Consider the following 15885-nt stretch of genomic DNA (forward strand, 5'->3'; position numbering starts at 1 on the left):
GATAAATAAAGTAGAGCTCCTCTACATGCTCATCACTCATCTTCAACACTGTAAACACATGGCCAATCTTGTTTCTGCTATGCCCTATCCAATCCTGATTATTTTGAAGAAAATCCCAATTATTTCATTTCTTCATAAATAACTAAGTATTTCTAAAAGATAAAGACTCCAAAAAATTCAGCATGTAAGTCTTTCAGCATTCAGCATTTAAGTCTTTTCATGTTATAACTAAAATGATCTCCAAAAAACGTACTATTTTATGTACCAAGTATATGAAAGTTCCCATTGTTCCTCAACTTCTCCAACCTGTTTTGTTTTATACTTTGTCAAATTCAGTCTTAAAAAAATTGTTCGTTTGCATTCCTTTGATTAAAGATGTGGTTAAAATTTCTTTCATATGCTTATCATTTTTTTGTGTGAAATACCTGTCTATATTTTTGATTGTTAAAAAAATCAAAAATCATTTCTTCTTTATATACCATTTTTCCTATGTTAAGAATCAACCCAGTATTTTAAAATGTAAACATGTAAAGATTGCTTATATAACCCTCATTTTAAAGTCCATTTCAAAAGGAAATAACTTACTTATCACATAGAATTATGCAGTGGCCCAGTCTGATCATAATTAGCCAGCAATATCTGTTGAGCACTTAGAGGAGTCTGAGGTGTAGGTTCCATTTGGTAGAGAAAAAAGAAATAGGTTCTCTGGTCTCTATTGGGACTCTGAAAAGTAGTAAATACATATGAAAAAAAATAACTTAATACTTATCTAATTTAACAGTGTTCCAAGTAGATAGGAGCAAGTCTTAATCTAATTTTCAGATTTTCTCTTTGTACAAGATGGACAATTTGTGGATCATTCCCAGAAGAATTCCTATTGAACATACCATACTCAATTAAGTGACTGGAAAGTATCATGAATTTATAGGTCATTTTGAATTTCATTTTCTTGAGTTAATCTTTCTGCCACCAGGGGTCAGTCCTGCATCAAGACCTTCTCCAGGAACTCCTGCAAGTCCCAGCAACCTCACCAGTGGTCTGAAAACACCTGCACCTGCCACGACAACATCTCATAACCCTCTAGCAAATATCCTCTCGAAGGTGGAGATCACCCCAGAGAGCATTCTGTCTGCTCTTTCCAAAACCCAGACACAGTCAGCCCCTGCACTGCAAGGTAAACTGACATGCGCTAGAGGGACTTGAATTGTGAATGTTTGTCTCTGGCTTAATCCTGGATTCCATTTCTGAGGAATCCAAAGCTATGAAATGTATAATTCAGAATAATTCATTATTCTCTTTATCATGTACAAACTGACATTTATAGAATTCTGAAATGTCAAAGCTGAAAGAGACTTTAAATGTCCTCTAGTCCGATACTCTCCTCAGGTGAGGAAATTAACACTCAGTGAGGTGATGTGACCTGCTTAAGATCACACATCTGTCTGTTCAGTGAAGAGCTGAGACTAAAAGCCAGATTTCTTGACTGGAGTCCAGTATTCTTTTACTTAAACCATGTATCCCAACCTCTTAGTATAAGTTAGTACATGTTGAGTTCTACACATTTTAATGTTAACTGAAGCTAAAGACAGTAAGAAAGATCAATCTGTCAGAACTCTTATGAGACATGATTATCTCTTTTTTTATGTCCTAATGTTTTATAGAGGCCTCTATAGATATCATACCTTTTTTTATTTTCTGCCTAGCTATTATCGCTACCTTATTTGAACCTGTCTCTTCACCTTTGCTAATTATCTTGTTTTGTGCTAAAACCATCTGCTTCTAACATTTTTTCATAAAGCTTACCTTGCTCTTTGTTCTCAGACCCTCCAGATACCAACCTCAGTATAATTATGCAGTGAATTACAGCTTCAATATAGTGACTTACTCTTTATCAGTAGTTCTCAACCAGGAGCCTCCAGGGGACATTTGGCAATGTCTGAAGACGTTTTTGTTTGTCACAGCTGGGGTCGGGGTCGGGGTGCTATACCTCTAGTGGGTGGAAGCCAGGGATGCTGCTTAACCCTACAATGCATAGGACAGTCCCAACAACAAGGAAGTATCCCGCCCAAATGTCAGTGGTGCTGAGATCCTGCTTTATATGAATAGACAGCAGCAGTACAGGTATCTGTTAATTTTCTTATTTCCTAAACTGTTCTGTAAGTGTATCCGCCAGGCACTGTATTATAGTGAGCTTTGTCTTACCATGTAAGAGAATTTTGTTACACATAACTAAATACTGTGAAATAGTAATCCACAGCTCTACATATTGGAACCCGCAAAATAATTAATGATGATGCTACAGTGCATCTCATACTACTGATTTCAGGGATAATTAGTTTGAGAGATTGGCATGTTTATATGATTTCTACTTTCCACTCCTTCTTCTATCACCATCCTGTAGTTACAGTAAAAATTTTGAACTCGTATTTTAACTTCTTATATAGATATAATACTTAGATCTTAAAGAAGAAGCCTTTTTTTTCAGCAGATTGTAACAATAGTATCATGTGGACCTTCTCATCAGGCAAAATTTGAACAGAACTAGGTGTGTTATGACAAAATGAAAAGTGGGAATCTCAGGAAACAAGCTTTGTGGAATAACAGGGCAGTTTATCACCTTTCAGTTCCTTATGGAAAGTGGAATTCTCCTAGCCTTTTATTTTTATTTTATTTTATTTTATTTATTTATTTATTTTTGCGGTACACGGGCCTCTCACTGTTATGACCTCTCCCGTTGCGGAGCACAGGCTCCGGACGCACAGGCTCAGCGGCTATGGCTCACGGGCCGGGGCACGAACCCGTGTCCCCTGCATCGGCAGGCGGACTCTCAACCACTGCGCCACCAGGGAAGCCCCTCTCCTAGCCTTTTAAAAGAACTGTGTCCGGCAACTTAAATAGATACATTTCTTCAAAGACCATAAAGGAAATCTCTTAGAACTTTGCTCTGAATCACCCACAGCCCTTATTGACTGATTTCAGCACAAAAGAATGACTTCAGTAGGCAGAGGCCGTAGACTACGGTTTAAGATTGAAGAAAATTAATATTTAGCGGTAAGAGATTATTTCACCTATTACCAGAAATCTGAGTAGTATCTTTGTTAAGAAGATGGTCTTCTGAAGAATTTATTTCACAACAGCTGAAAGATAATACTGAAATATCTTTTTAAAATCATGATATTATCATATCTCACTTTCTAGTGCTTGAAGACTTCTGGTTTTGGTAAGAGCAGTTACTACTAAGAATTAAATCAAACTGTTAGGAAGGGGAAAATTATATAGCCAGGGACCTTTTTGGAAATGAAACATGGATTTTTTTTTTCAGGAGGATAATAACTGAAATAATATTTCAATTATTTGGATATTATCAAACACTGGATAGTAATAAAAGCCGTGCATCATTATTTAGAAGTTGATGGGATTTGAAAATGTCACAAGGATGGAGCAACCTTAAAATTCTTAAGACCTTAAATCTCTTAGCAAATAAGGATCAAAATTGATATTTTGAAGAAACACTAATTGAAGTATCATATGAAATATTATTTTCTTTCACATATCGTTATGAAGGAACAGTTTTAATGTATGACTGAAAGCTGTAAATTCAGGTGAAGTATACATAAACTTTTCATTTGTGATCAGAAATTGAGGAGATTTTCCAAAATGTGATTGAATATAAAAGACCTTCTGTTATCTCTTTATCAAGTATTTTTCCAAGCATTTTTCTGCAAGAGCAGTTTGCTTTGGTGAACTTTAGTCTTCTTTGCCCCAAAGAATTCTTTCTCAGTGCTTCTGAGAAGGTTTTGTCTGTCAGTGAGTGGGGGTGAATCTCATCAGTGTCAGCCTGAATAATCCTTGAATTTTCCAAGCTATAAGAAGGGGATTGTATGTTTTCTTGTGAAAGAATCAGTGCCCCAATGGTCTAGCTGTATAAGCTTTGTGGTGTATATTTATTATTGCTACATTTTACAACTAAAATTTTTACAACCAAAGCTCTGTTTCCCCAAAGATAACACCAGTGTGGCAAGAGATGCTCCTTGAAAAAAGCATCCCAGTTCAAATAAATTCCTGCAATTTGCATATTGCTATCTCTCTCCTGAGAATAACAGTGTAGGTTAACTTGTTAGAGACAGTTGTGGAGGTTGGAAAGGAAGGATAGGGCAGAATATCTATTCGCATTTAGAGAAACAGTTCCACAGACCAAACATTAAGAAATACTGGCTTAAAGTGTTACTTTAAAAGTAATTTTGCACCTTTCTTTTCCTGCTTTGTCTTGTTTAAACTGTGAATGATTCTGACACTAAAATCTCCCCCATCCTGTTGCCTTTTATTTTGCCATGTTGGACTTGTTTCATGACTACTAGAAACATTTCAGTAATTTGCTCTTCTTATATTGATAAATAGGTCCAATGTTTTCTATGACATTTAGCCATTACTTGTTTGGTCTGGATTCCCTTTGATCTCATATTTTAATGTCTATCTGGTTCCCACTGGAATGAATAAGAATATCCAATTAGCCTACATTGTTTTCATTGGAAGGTAGGGAGTTCTTTTTAACTCCTCTAATCTTTGTTTCTACAGGCCTGTCATCTTTACTTCAGAGTGTTACTGGGAACCCAGTTCCATCCAGCGAAGCTGCATCCCAGAGCACTTCGGCTTCCCCTGCCAACACCACAGTCTCTAGCATAAAAGGAAGAAATCTGCCCTCCAATACCCAATCCTTTATTCCGAAAAGCTTCAGCTATTCCCCTAATTCATCAACTTCTGAAGTCTCTTCAACTTCAGCCAGCAAGGCCTCAATTGGGCAAAGCCCAGGGCTCCCCAGCTCTACTTTCAAGCTACCATCCAACACTCTGGGGTTTACAGGTACCCACAATACTAGCCCTGCTGCCCCACCTACTGAAGTTGCCATGTGCCAATCTTCAGAGATCTCCAAGCCAAAGCTGGAGTCAGAGTCCACCTCCCCAAGCCTGGAAATGAAGATCCACAACTTCTTAAAAGGTAATCCTGGTTTCAGTGGCTTAAACTTAAACATCCCAATCCTGAGCAGTTTGGGATCCAGTGCCCCAGCAGAAAGCCATCCCTCAGACTTCCAGCGTGGCCCTACTAGCACATCAATCGACAACATTGACGGAACCCCTGTGCGGGATGAACGAAGTGGGACACCCACCCAGGATGAGATGATGGACAAGCCCACATCCAGCAGTGTAGATACCATGTCCCTGCTTTCTAAGATCATTAGCCCTGGTTCCTCAACACCCAGCAGTACAAGATCACCACCCCCGGGGAGAGAGGAAAGCTACCCTCGAGAGCTCTCCAATTCTGTATCTACATATCGACCCTTTGGCCTGGGCAGTGAATCACCCTATAAGCAGCCTTCTGATGGGATGGAGAGACCATCTTCCCTGATGGACTCTTCACAGGAGAAATTCTATCCAGATACTTCTTTCCAGGAAGATGAAGATTACCGAGATTTTGAGTATTCAGGGCCTCCACCCTCTGCCATGATGAACCTAGAGAAGAAACCAGCCAAATCTATCCTGAAATCAAGCAAGCTTTCTGATACCACCGAGTACCAGCCCATCTTGTCCAGTTACAGCCACAGGGGCCAAGAATTTGGGGTAAAGTCTGCCTTCCCTCCATCTGTGAGGGCCCTCCTGGACTCTAGTGAGAACTGTGACCGTCTCTCGTCTTCCCCTGGGCTTTTTGGTGCCTTCAGCATAAGAGGGAATGAACCTGGGCCTGACCGGTCACCATCACCGAGTAAGAATGATTCATTTTTCACCCCTGACTCCAACCACAATAACTTGTCTCAGTCTACCACTGGGCATCTCAGTTTGCCACAGAAGCAGTACCCAGACTCTCCTCACCCAGTTCCACATCGTTCCCTTTTCTCTCCGCAGAATACCCTTGCTGCTCCCACGGGCCACCCACCCACGTCAGGCGTGGAGAAAGTCCTGGCCTCCACCATTTCCACCACATCGACGATTGAGTTTAAGAATATGCTTAAAAATGCCTCACGAAAGCCCTCAGATGATAAACATTTTGGCCAGGCCCCCAGCAAGGGCACTTCAAGTGATGGTGTCAGTCTCTCAAACCTCTCCCAGCCCAGCTTGACAGCCAGTGATCAGCAGCAGCAAGAAGAGCACTACCGCATAGAGACCCGAGTCTCCTCCTCCTGCTTAGACTTGCCTGATAGTACGGAAGAAAAGGGGGCCCCTATAGAGACCTTGGGTTATCATAATGCATCCAATAGGAGGATGTCAGGGGAGCCAATACAGACTGTAGAGTCCATCCGAGTTCCTGGGAAGGGAAATAGAGGACATGGGCGTGAGGCTTCAAGGGTGGGTTGGTTTGATCTGAGCACCTCAGGCAGCTCTTTTGACAATGGCCCCTCAAGTGCCTCTGAGTTGGCATCCCTTGGGGGTGGGGGCAGCGGAGGCCTCACTGGCTTTAAAACAGCACCATACAAAGAACGAGCACCCCAATTTCAGGAAAGTGTCGGCAGCTTTCGTTCCAACAGTTTCAACTCAACATTTGAGCATCATCTCCCCCCGTCCCCATTGGAACATGGGACACCCTTCCAGAGAGAGCCAGTGGGGCCATCATCTGCCCCACCTGCTCCTCCTAAGGATCATGGTGGTATCTTCTCTCGAGATGCACCCACTCATCTACCCTCTGTGGATCTTTCGAACCCCTTCACAAAGGAGGCAGCCCTGGCCCATGCTGCCCCACCTCCTCCTGGAGAGCACAGCGGAGTTCCTTTCCCCACCCCACCCCCTCCTCCGCCCCCTGGGGAACATAGCAGCAGTGGCGGGAGTGGCGTCCCTTTCTCCACTCCTCCTCCTCCTCCGCCTCCTGTTGACCACTCTGGGGTTGTACCCTTCCCGACCCCACCACTGGCAGAGCACGGAGTGGCGGGGGCTGTGGCAGTATTTCCCAAGGACCATAGTTCCCTCCTTCAGGGGACCCTGGCTGATCATTTTGGGGTGCTCCCAGGACCCAGGGACCATGGGGGCCCCACCCAACGGGACCTCAACGGCCCTGGCCTTAGCCGTGTACGCGAGAGCCTGAGCCTACCCTCCCTTTCTCTGGAGCACTTGGGCCCAGCCCATGGAGGAGGAGGTGGGGGAGGCAGCAGCAACAGCAGCGGCCCCCCCTTGGGTCCCTCACACAGAGACGCCATCAGCCGGAGTGGTATGATCTTGCGGAGTCCCCGGCCAGACTTCCGGCCTAGGGAACCTTTTCTCAGCAGAGACCCTTTTCACAGTTTAAAGAGACCCAGGCCACCTTTCGCTAGGGGCCCTCCGTTCTTTGCACCAAAACGCCCATTCTTCCCTCCCAGGTACTGATGGAAACTAAGGGAAAGGCATTTTGAACAGTCTAGAGAGAATTGGAAGTAGGAGTTTGGTTTCTTATTGTTGTTTTTGTTTGTTTTCCCTCCTTTGATTTATTTTTTCTTTTTTTTATTATGACAGAGGACCTCCCTTCCAAATTAAAAAGTCCCATGTGCATATGCCCACATTTCACTATTCCATCCAGTCCTGCCTCTCACTGCACTTACACCCACCTTCTCCAACTTGTTTGTATTTTAAGGGGGTGGGGGGCAAAGAAACACAACCAAAGCCACTTCATTTGGCTGGGGGTTTGAGGGGTGGGGAGGAAAACAGCTCGTATCTTACCCCATCTATGGAAGAGTATTATTACATTTGAAATAAAACTTCCATCAGTACAGATAATAACATGTGCAATGTTGGGATGTTATTTTGGGCTTGGCATGTCAAAAGTAGTCAGTGGAAGGATTCCTGTCCCCTTCTCTCTGCAGCTCCGTTACTGCTGTAACCAGTGTGGCTCTCTTCCCTGTATGCTCTGTGGCCTGCTGACAGCCAGGAGATGTTGCAGGGGAGAAATGTGGGAGACCTGGGACCTGTCAAGTTGTTTTGTTCTGCTTTGTTTTGTTTTTAAAGGCATGTTGCAGTTGAGTTCTTTACCTCTCTCCTAAAATCTAAAGCTTCTTTTTTTTTTCTTCTTTTTTTTCCTCTTCTAAAGTACTATCAGGCAGTAACTTTGAGGAGATACGGACCTCATTTTATCCTAGTAAAAAATTTTCCTCTTTATACTTGGAGTGAAAGAAAGGGGGCTGGATATAATTTAAAGTTTAAAATAAGGAGTAGCTACAATATAGAGCGCTAGAGAAAGGAACTGTTAAATGGTGTGTTGTGACCTGCCCATCTGTCATAAACAAGGAAACATTTCTGAGGTAGTTTCACACATCTTGCACCAAGTTCTTGCTTCCTGCTTTTCTTTCTTGACTTTTTCCTCCCTCAGTTTTCATTTCTGCTTTAGCCAGAGAGAAAGTCACTACAGTTGACAATTGATATGAAGGTGTAACTGAAATGTTATCAAATATTATCCCTGTATTTTTTAATAAGTACACATTTTTACCATGGTGCCTCCCTAACGTAACTGACATTTATTGGTAGTTTTCAGCAAAAGTTAACTACAAGGGAAAGGGAAATATTTGTCTTTATCTTTCTTTTCCCCTTGACCTAGTCCTGTATTCACCCCTCTTCTTGGTATTTCGAAGGAGGAAGTTCAGTAGCATCTTTCTTTATATTATACCTCTTTAGATCTGTCTTAGTGACAAGTGGATATTATTATATGTATCTTTACAGAGAAACAGGAGGACCCGATAAATTCAAATTTACCCCACTTTACAGATAGCAGCCTGTCACATTTCAAGGCTCAATCCTTAACCTCACCTCCCACTCTCAATAGAAAATAATGTTTCTGCCCTTAGTCATTTTCCACGAGAAAGGAATGCTTTTCTTGTCCCTGAACTGAAAGGCTTCTTATTTGTATTTCTACAACTAGTACTGGGAAAAAGACAATCACTGCATTCTGAGTGTTTATATCTAGGGACACTGAAAGGCAAATGTTGCTTTACTACTCTTTTTTATTTAGTGTCTTACCCCAAGGTACACACTGGTCATCTCCAGCCAGATGAGTAAAAGAAAAGGAAATTCTAGCAAGTTTCATATTTTCTTCCAAGTTAGTATAGGAGTAACTGTAGGAAGTATGGGGATTGCCCTGGATTCCTCCAGCGAAATATTAAAGATGGGAGAGAGTGGGCAGTGTAGTGACAGAAGATGATTATTTGTCTCAAAAGAAACTTGCTTTTCAGATAAAGAGCGTTTCAGATAAAGAGCACCTTAAACCAGGTGTGCATCATAGTTTGGGAGTTTTTGTGTAATTTATTCCATATTATTTATTTGGGCTCGTCATGTTTTCTTTGGTTAGGATCCTGCAAGTCATTCATCTTCCTAATGCGTTTCTGGTTTTAAGCCAACTGTTCTTTCTTTCTTTGACCTTCTCAAGCCTCTCTGCCCTGTAGCTTCCCCCCCCCCACCCCCCGCAAAAATGCATGATACCACGACCTTGTAAGTGGGGTGGGGTATATAGTGTAGCAAAGCAAAGAAACAGTACAGTTATATTGAGTCCTAAGACATTTGTTTAGAGAAAAGTATAAGAGAGTGTGAGGGTGGGGGTGGGGGGAGGGAAAGGGAGAGTTCTCTCTGACTCGAAACTGGGATAGGATTTTTCTTCCTTTGCAGAAAAGTGGGATGTTTTTTTATTCTAGAATAAAAGAATGTGAATTCTTTTTGCTGCTCTCGTTTAAGCTAAAAGTAGTGTTTACTTGAAAAGGCTCTCTGACCATTTGATTTTATCAGAAAATGCGGGGTGGTCAGGACAGTGGCTTCCTGAATGTTGGGGCAGGGCTATTGTCCTCAAAAGCATGATAGCTAATCCATGAAAGAAGGACCTTGTTGTACAGTTTAAAAGATGGACTTTTAAGGGTTGGTTTTTTTGTGGAGTGTTTTTTTTTTTTTTTTTAAGCCACAGAATCCTCAGTGCATTTGTTTCAAGATGGAAGTGAGGATTTGTATGTGACTTGTCAGCTGTTGTTAACTTTAAGGAAATCTGTCTACAGCAGTAAATGAAGACAACAATGTATATATGTGATATAGTGAAACAAAAAAGACAATTCTGGTATTCATAACATGAAACAAAGGGGTTTTATTCTTTCTTTGTCTGTGATTTAAAACTCCGTGCCCATGCTCTGACTTTTGTATTTCAACCTGAGTTTAAAAAATAAACAAGATTTTTTTAAAGAAAGCATAGCATAGTGTATCTTGGCAAGGACATGATTCATATGCAAGCAGAATATGTGAAGTTGTTACTAACGTCCTTGGTGCTCACTGTAAAATCACAGACAGAGAATCAGTGGGTGGGGGTCATGAATACACTGGTACCACTTAAAACACAGTGATACAGTATCAGAAATTGAGTCCTTGAGTATTTTGTAAGAGTTTACTCTTCAGTCAGCTTAGATGAAACCTGTCTCCCTGCTCCCCTCTGCCCTCCCAAAAGTTGAGAATAAACAGAATTTGGTTTGTTTCCAGGGAGGGTAAAATGATAAGAGAATAGGCCTTTTATCCTTTCCGATCCCAGGAGTACAATGTTTGTGATATATATGGTACAGCAAACCTATCTAGATAATGTGAATATGCTAAACTTCTAATCGCAAAATATTCACTATCAATCCTGAAGTTACTGGTTCATGCAGAATTAAGCTTCAGCTGTTATTGTTTTGAAGCCGCTGTAAATGACTGCTTTTTCCCCCTTTTTCTTCCCCTCCTCCCCCTCCCCCCTTTTTTCGAATGGGCTGGGGTGCCTGTTAAGATTAAAATTAGATATGTTGGATTGATATTCTCACGTGTTCAGTGTGGAAAACAAAACAAGTACATGCTTTAGAGGCAACAACAATGAAATCCTTTTGAAATGTGTATTAATATCATTTAATAAAATAACTAGTTCTAAAGGTTTGACATTTTTCTTTGAGATCTGGGGCTTTGACCAAGGGCCCCTGGCTTCTCTGGTGAGTGCCAATAGGAGGGAACTTCTCCAGGAGTTGAAACCGCTGCTTTGTGGAACAGGCCTATGGTTGGAAAGACCTAAATTTTCTCCAGCAAAGACCCTCCATGACTGTCCAGGGCTGAAGGTGAAACCAGCTACAGAATGCAGGAAGAAAAGCCTGGATATATCTCTGAAGATACAATTGTATTAGCTTTTTGGTCTAAGAGTGCATGGAGGGTAGAGGGGCTGGTGTATGTGCCTGCACGGTTCTAAGGCAAACACAGATGCCACAGACCACCCATCTCATCCCTTCCTTGTGACCACTTGCCCTTCCCTCTCTTCCAGCCATTCCTCTTTTTTTTTTTTTAAATCTCTTTGCCCCCAAAATTGTTTTTGTTTCCTGTTTAATAAAGTATGGTTTCCTTTGTTGTGTGGTTGACTTTTCCCCTCTCGCACTGATCTTGTCCAGCTGTCGTCCCCTTTGACTTCTGCATTCAGTGTCACTGAAGGCAGTCTGAGCCTCTTGAGAGATCTTTATGGCCTTGTGGTTTTCTCTTTGATCCTTTATGAAATTCAATTTTGAAAGGGATGATGGGTGGGGTGAGATCAAGATGTTCAGGGAATGGTTGGTAATGAAGTGGGTATACTGTATGGATGGTAACTTGTGTTATGTCTTCAAAAAGTTGTACAGTCGTGAGCGAAGAAGCATTTTTAAAGCAAACATAAAATTGGGGTAGTGGTGATAGGGATCCTTCTGGTCAATTCTTTGCCCACATCTGCCCTTCTTGCATATTGACAGTCTGTCATACAGAAGCTACACTCAACCCCTCTCTCTTGCCCCATCCCTTTTTCATAACCCAGGGAGGCTTAATAAATCGAATGTTGGCTTAAGGGTTAAAGAGAGTTGCTGCGTCTGGACCAGGCTGGGTCACTGGCAGGGTAGAATGCTCTAAATAGCAGCCTTGAATACGTGAAGCTACAGATGTGTCACCAGACACTTCGGAAATAGCCTAGGAACACGCCCAGCAGGTAGGGTGTACCACTATGCCAGCTGCTTCTGGAATCTGGCTCACCCTTACTTCCTGGTCCCCAGTTGGGACCTTGACTTGCCCTCCTGATTCCTGTCTTCACCCCAAGGAAGCAACAGCTTTTAGAATTCCTCATCGGCCTTTCTGAGCATGTTGAAAATACATAACTTCCCCAAAATTGTTCTATTTAAGCCAATATGGTATAGAAGGAATGAGTTACCCCCTCATGTATGTAGACAGAATAACATAAACACTATCTGAGTAGGTTTTAGGGTATTGAGGCGTTTCTCATACTTGTTTATGAGTAACTGTATGGACAAGTCCGGTCAGCTGCTGTTTACAATTGCTGAGTAATAACTCATTGAGTCTGCACAGACAAAGCTGCAAGAGGGATACCCGTAAGTGAGATGGCTCCTAAGTAAACATCCTGTTCTCTCCCCACGTAGAAGTAGAAAGAAGCACATAATGCCTTAAAGGAAAGGAGCAAGTGCAATGTAGAATTAAATATCAATTTCTGACGAACTGCTGGGGGAGGACAGAAGAAACCTTTAATGCTTAGTTACAAGTTTGAGGGGAAGGGGATAAGAAGGCTGAGATCTATCTAGCAACTGATATTACAGTTACCTTACGGTTCTATTTTATTTTTTTCCTGTCCTTTCCCTTTGTTATCACTGTGGCAAGAGTCAAACGTTGAGAACACAGATATGGGTGGAGGGGCTAGTGAGCAGTGCCAACAGAGAGAACAAATACAGGCTGCAGTTGTTTGTGTCTGACTTAAAAGGGTGTTGGCTAAACCAGTACACCCTGGATCTGCTGAGGTTCCTAGCAAATTAGATGTTCCAACCACATTACCTCCTTTCCCTTCCCCATTGGATCCCCTTCTTTTTGAGAATTAAGTCCTTTGCCACATAATTTGTGGGAAGGAGATAAGACTTGAAACTTCCTACATTTTTTTTCTTGGAGTATTTCAGTTGGAATGGGTAGAAAGAAGATGGGCAGCATCCAGTTCCTTCTGTTTTCTCCTCCCCTGGCTAGGAATCCTTTGCATCCACATGAGGCAATACTTAAGGTCCCATTTTCTAGGTATCCAATCATTGTCAAAGGCAGTAGAGATTAAGGAAGTATTAATTTGAAATCTTGGTTTTTTGGGTAGTGGGCCATAGTTGTATGTAATCTTCCGTAGATGTAACTAGGGCCTTCTTTCAGAGTACTTTGCTCTTTGCTTTGGTTTTTTTTTTTACTTCAGTATCAAACAAGTTGGCACTGACTCCTGTGTTTGGGAGACTTCATATTTTTCCGTTGGTCTTGACCTGACCAACCAGGGTCATTTAAAAGGCAGGGTGAAAAAAAAAAAAAAAAAAAAAGGCAGGGTGGAGGTGGCTGTTTCCTTGTTTCTCAGGCTCAAGAAATGTCTTGGGAAAGGGAAATGTTAGTAGAGATTTTTAGGTGAGCCAAAGGTTTTGTCTTCAAAGTTCAATTTATCCCCATGCTCTGGGTAGGAAGCTTCCCCCTCTTGATTTATTCAGCAAACTTGGCTGGACTTTCTCTTTGTAGCATCTTTAAGGCAAAGTTAAAGTTTGGCTGCGTCCTAGATCTTCATTACTAAAGAAAAAAAAATTTTTTTTAACCTAAACTCCCCACAGTACCTACTGTAGGCTTAACCACTTGGCTAGTTCTTTGGGCCTCAAAAGCATTTGATGGCAATGATGTAAACCTTTCTTTATGTATTTTACCTTTTTACATTTCTCTCTTTTACCTCCAATATCTTTTAAAATTTCTTTGGTGCAGGGAAATTTTGCTTCTAAAAACTAAGATTTGGAGGTAATGTGTTGATCCTGATAACAAGTGGGAAATGTACTTTACCTTCAATGGAGAGAATTCTTACAAATAGTTTAACATTATAAAAGCAGTACCTCCTCAACCAAAGCTTTAGCTAACAGGATGTCTATTCTAAAAGTGGAGTAAAGCTGAGAATTTCCCAAAATTAAGGGTCCAGTATACCCTTTACTGAGGATTCCCTTTTCCCTAGACTTCTGTGAAATCTTCTGCCATTATTTCCTAAACTCTTCTTTTTCCTTAACCTTAGTGTGGTAGAGGATATTTGGTAAGATGCCTCTTTGCCTCTTTTCTTGGCTTTCTATTGGACCTTTTTCTCCACCCTATATTAAAGACCTCTTAGGCCCCAGAGGCTCCTAGAAGTGTACCCTGGAGAGACAAAAAGCTGTGCTACCAAACATGATGCATTATGATTATCCTGGTCCCTGAGAGACAGCATAGTATGGCAGAACACAGGCCTTGGTTTCAGACGGACTGCAGCTTGACTTGCCTGAGAGTCATTTTCAATGTTTTAAAGGGAGCGTAAGAAGAGCTACTACTTGTCGGGGTTCTAGGAGTTCAATGAGATAGTGAAGCATGGTACTTCGCACATAGTAAAATTCCGAGGCTGAGACATGCTAGTCATAGATCAGAATCACTGTGAAGGACCAGTGCTTGATGCGTTGGCCTTAGCTAGCTTGCTTTTGCCTGCTTGCTTGCTGGCTTGCTTGCCACACAGGGAGGAATGGAATAACTTGACATCCCTTCCTTCCTCCCTCCACTGCAAAACAGGTTACATACGTGATGATATAGTAGTTGATTCATTGGCACCTCCTGAGCACTCAGCTCAGTGCATTGCACACAGTAAGCAGTCAGTAAATGTTTGAGAGATGAGTGCCGGGAGCTACCATAACTGTAATCTACTTATTCCACCATCCCTCTACTATCCTTACAAAGTAGAATGATTGAAGAAGGTGTGTATCAGTATATGAATACTTTGGACTTTTGAGTCAGTACAGTGATTGGTGTATTCTTAAGTCAATAATTATTTATTGAGCAGCTACCAATTTGTTGCCTGCAATGTAACACTCCCCTGTCCCTTTTGGTGCAGAGCCATGGGTAAAGTTTGTCACACTTTCTGAATGCCATTTAAAAATTCTCCCTACCTTTTCCCAAACACACACACACACACACACACACACAAAGTAATCTTCCTCTTCCACAGTCTTGTTTATTTCTTTTTGTATTTCAGGGTGTGTAACATACCAGAAGATGGAGCCAAGATCCAGGGTGGTGCCTGTGACTCAGATCAACTGCTGCCTCTCTCAGAACCTCTGGAAACTTAGATTAAACATCTTTCTCTGACAGCTTTTCCTCCACAATCCTTGATAACGTCACCATTGGAAACTTGAGAACCAACTCCAACCAGCCCCACCCCCAGGTGAGGGGACTAATGGGAATTACTGAGAACCTCACAGCTGTCCCCAAATCCATTTCCCCTCATACTTTACTACATATCTGGTTGTGTTTCAATTTTTATTGTGTAAAACAAATCAAATATACCTAGTACTGTGTTCTGGATATAGCAGGGAGAGGGAAGAGAAGGGATAAAGGAAGTTGAGAGCTAGGATGGGAATGAGTGGCAAAGGTCTTGTGTAGGAAGCAGAGAGCTAAGATTCTAGGGTCAGGCACTTCTTTCTGAAGTGAAGAGGGAGTTGCATTGGAGTAAACTCTATTACCAGAGAAAGTCTGGTGTGGTAGAAGAATACAAGATGTGGATTCAGAATCCAGCGTCAGTGCTTACTGTTTGGCCTTAAACCACTTACCTTCTCTGACCTTAAATTCCTCATCTTTAAGATTAAGAGGTTTCTAAGGTCCCTATTTAAGCACGATGAGTATGAAGGAACTCCAAGGAGTGCCCTCTGCAGATTTTTCGCTCTAGCCCCAAAGCGGTTATATTCATTTGTTCTCATAGCTTGTAGCTATTGTTGCCCATTACTGTGTACCATGCAGTATATTAGGCGATTTACATAAAATTAACCTCAACAATTCAGAATGATAACTATTATTATTCCCATTTTATAGATAAGAAAATTGAAGCTTATTAGAAATTAATTTACCCAAAATTACA

The 15885-nt window shown here is 41.6% G+C and overlaps 1 protein-coding gene across 5 annotated transcripts in view; it reads left to right on the forward strand.

Annotated features, from left to right (window-relative positions):
* Positions 1 to 15605, forward strand: part of RPRD2 (regulation of nuclear pre-mRNA domain containing 2) — a gene marked incomplete at its 3' end in the record, with an annotated part of 89604 nt that extends 73999 nt beyond the window's left edge. For 2 of the 5 annotated variants that reach the window (XM_079944462.1, XM_079944463.1), the window contains 3 exons: positions 974 to 1174; positions 4576 to 5757; positions 5898 to 6126. In XM_079944462.1, coding sequence (XP_079800588.1) covers positions 974 to 1174; positions 4576 to 5757; positions 5898 to 5986 — 1472 coding nt within the window. Of the gene's footprint in view, positions 1 to 973; positions 1175 to 4575; positions 12150 to 15006 lie in introns of those variants that run through there. The other 3 variants (XM_079944458.1, XM_079944459.1, XM_079944461.1) reach the window with 2 other exon arrangements.
* Between the last annotated feature and the right edge of the window lie 280 nt (positions 15606 to 15885).

This window comes from Stenella coeruleoalba (genome assembly GCF_951394435.1).
Source record: "Stenella coeruleoalba genome assembly, chromosome: 1".
Lineage (NCBI taxonomy): Eukaryota > Metazoa > Chordata > Mammalia > Artiodactyla > Delphinidae > Stenella > Stenella coeruleoalba.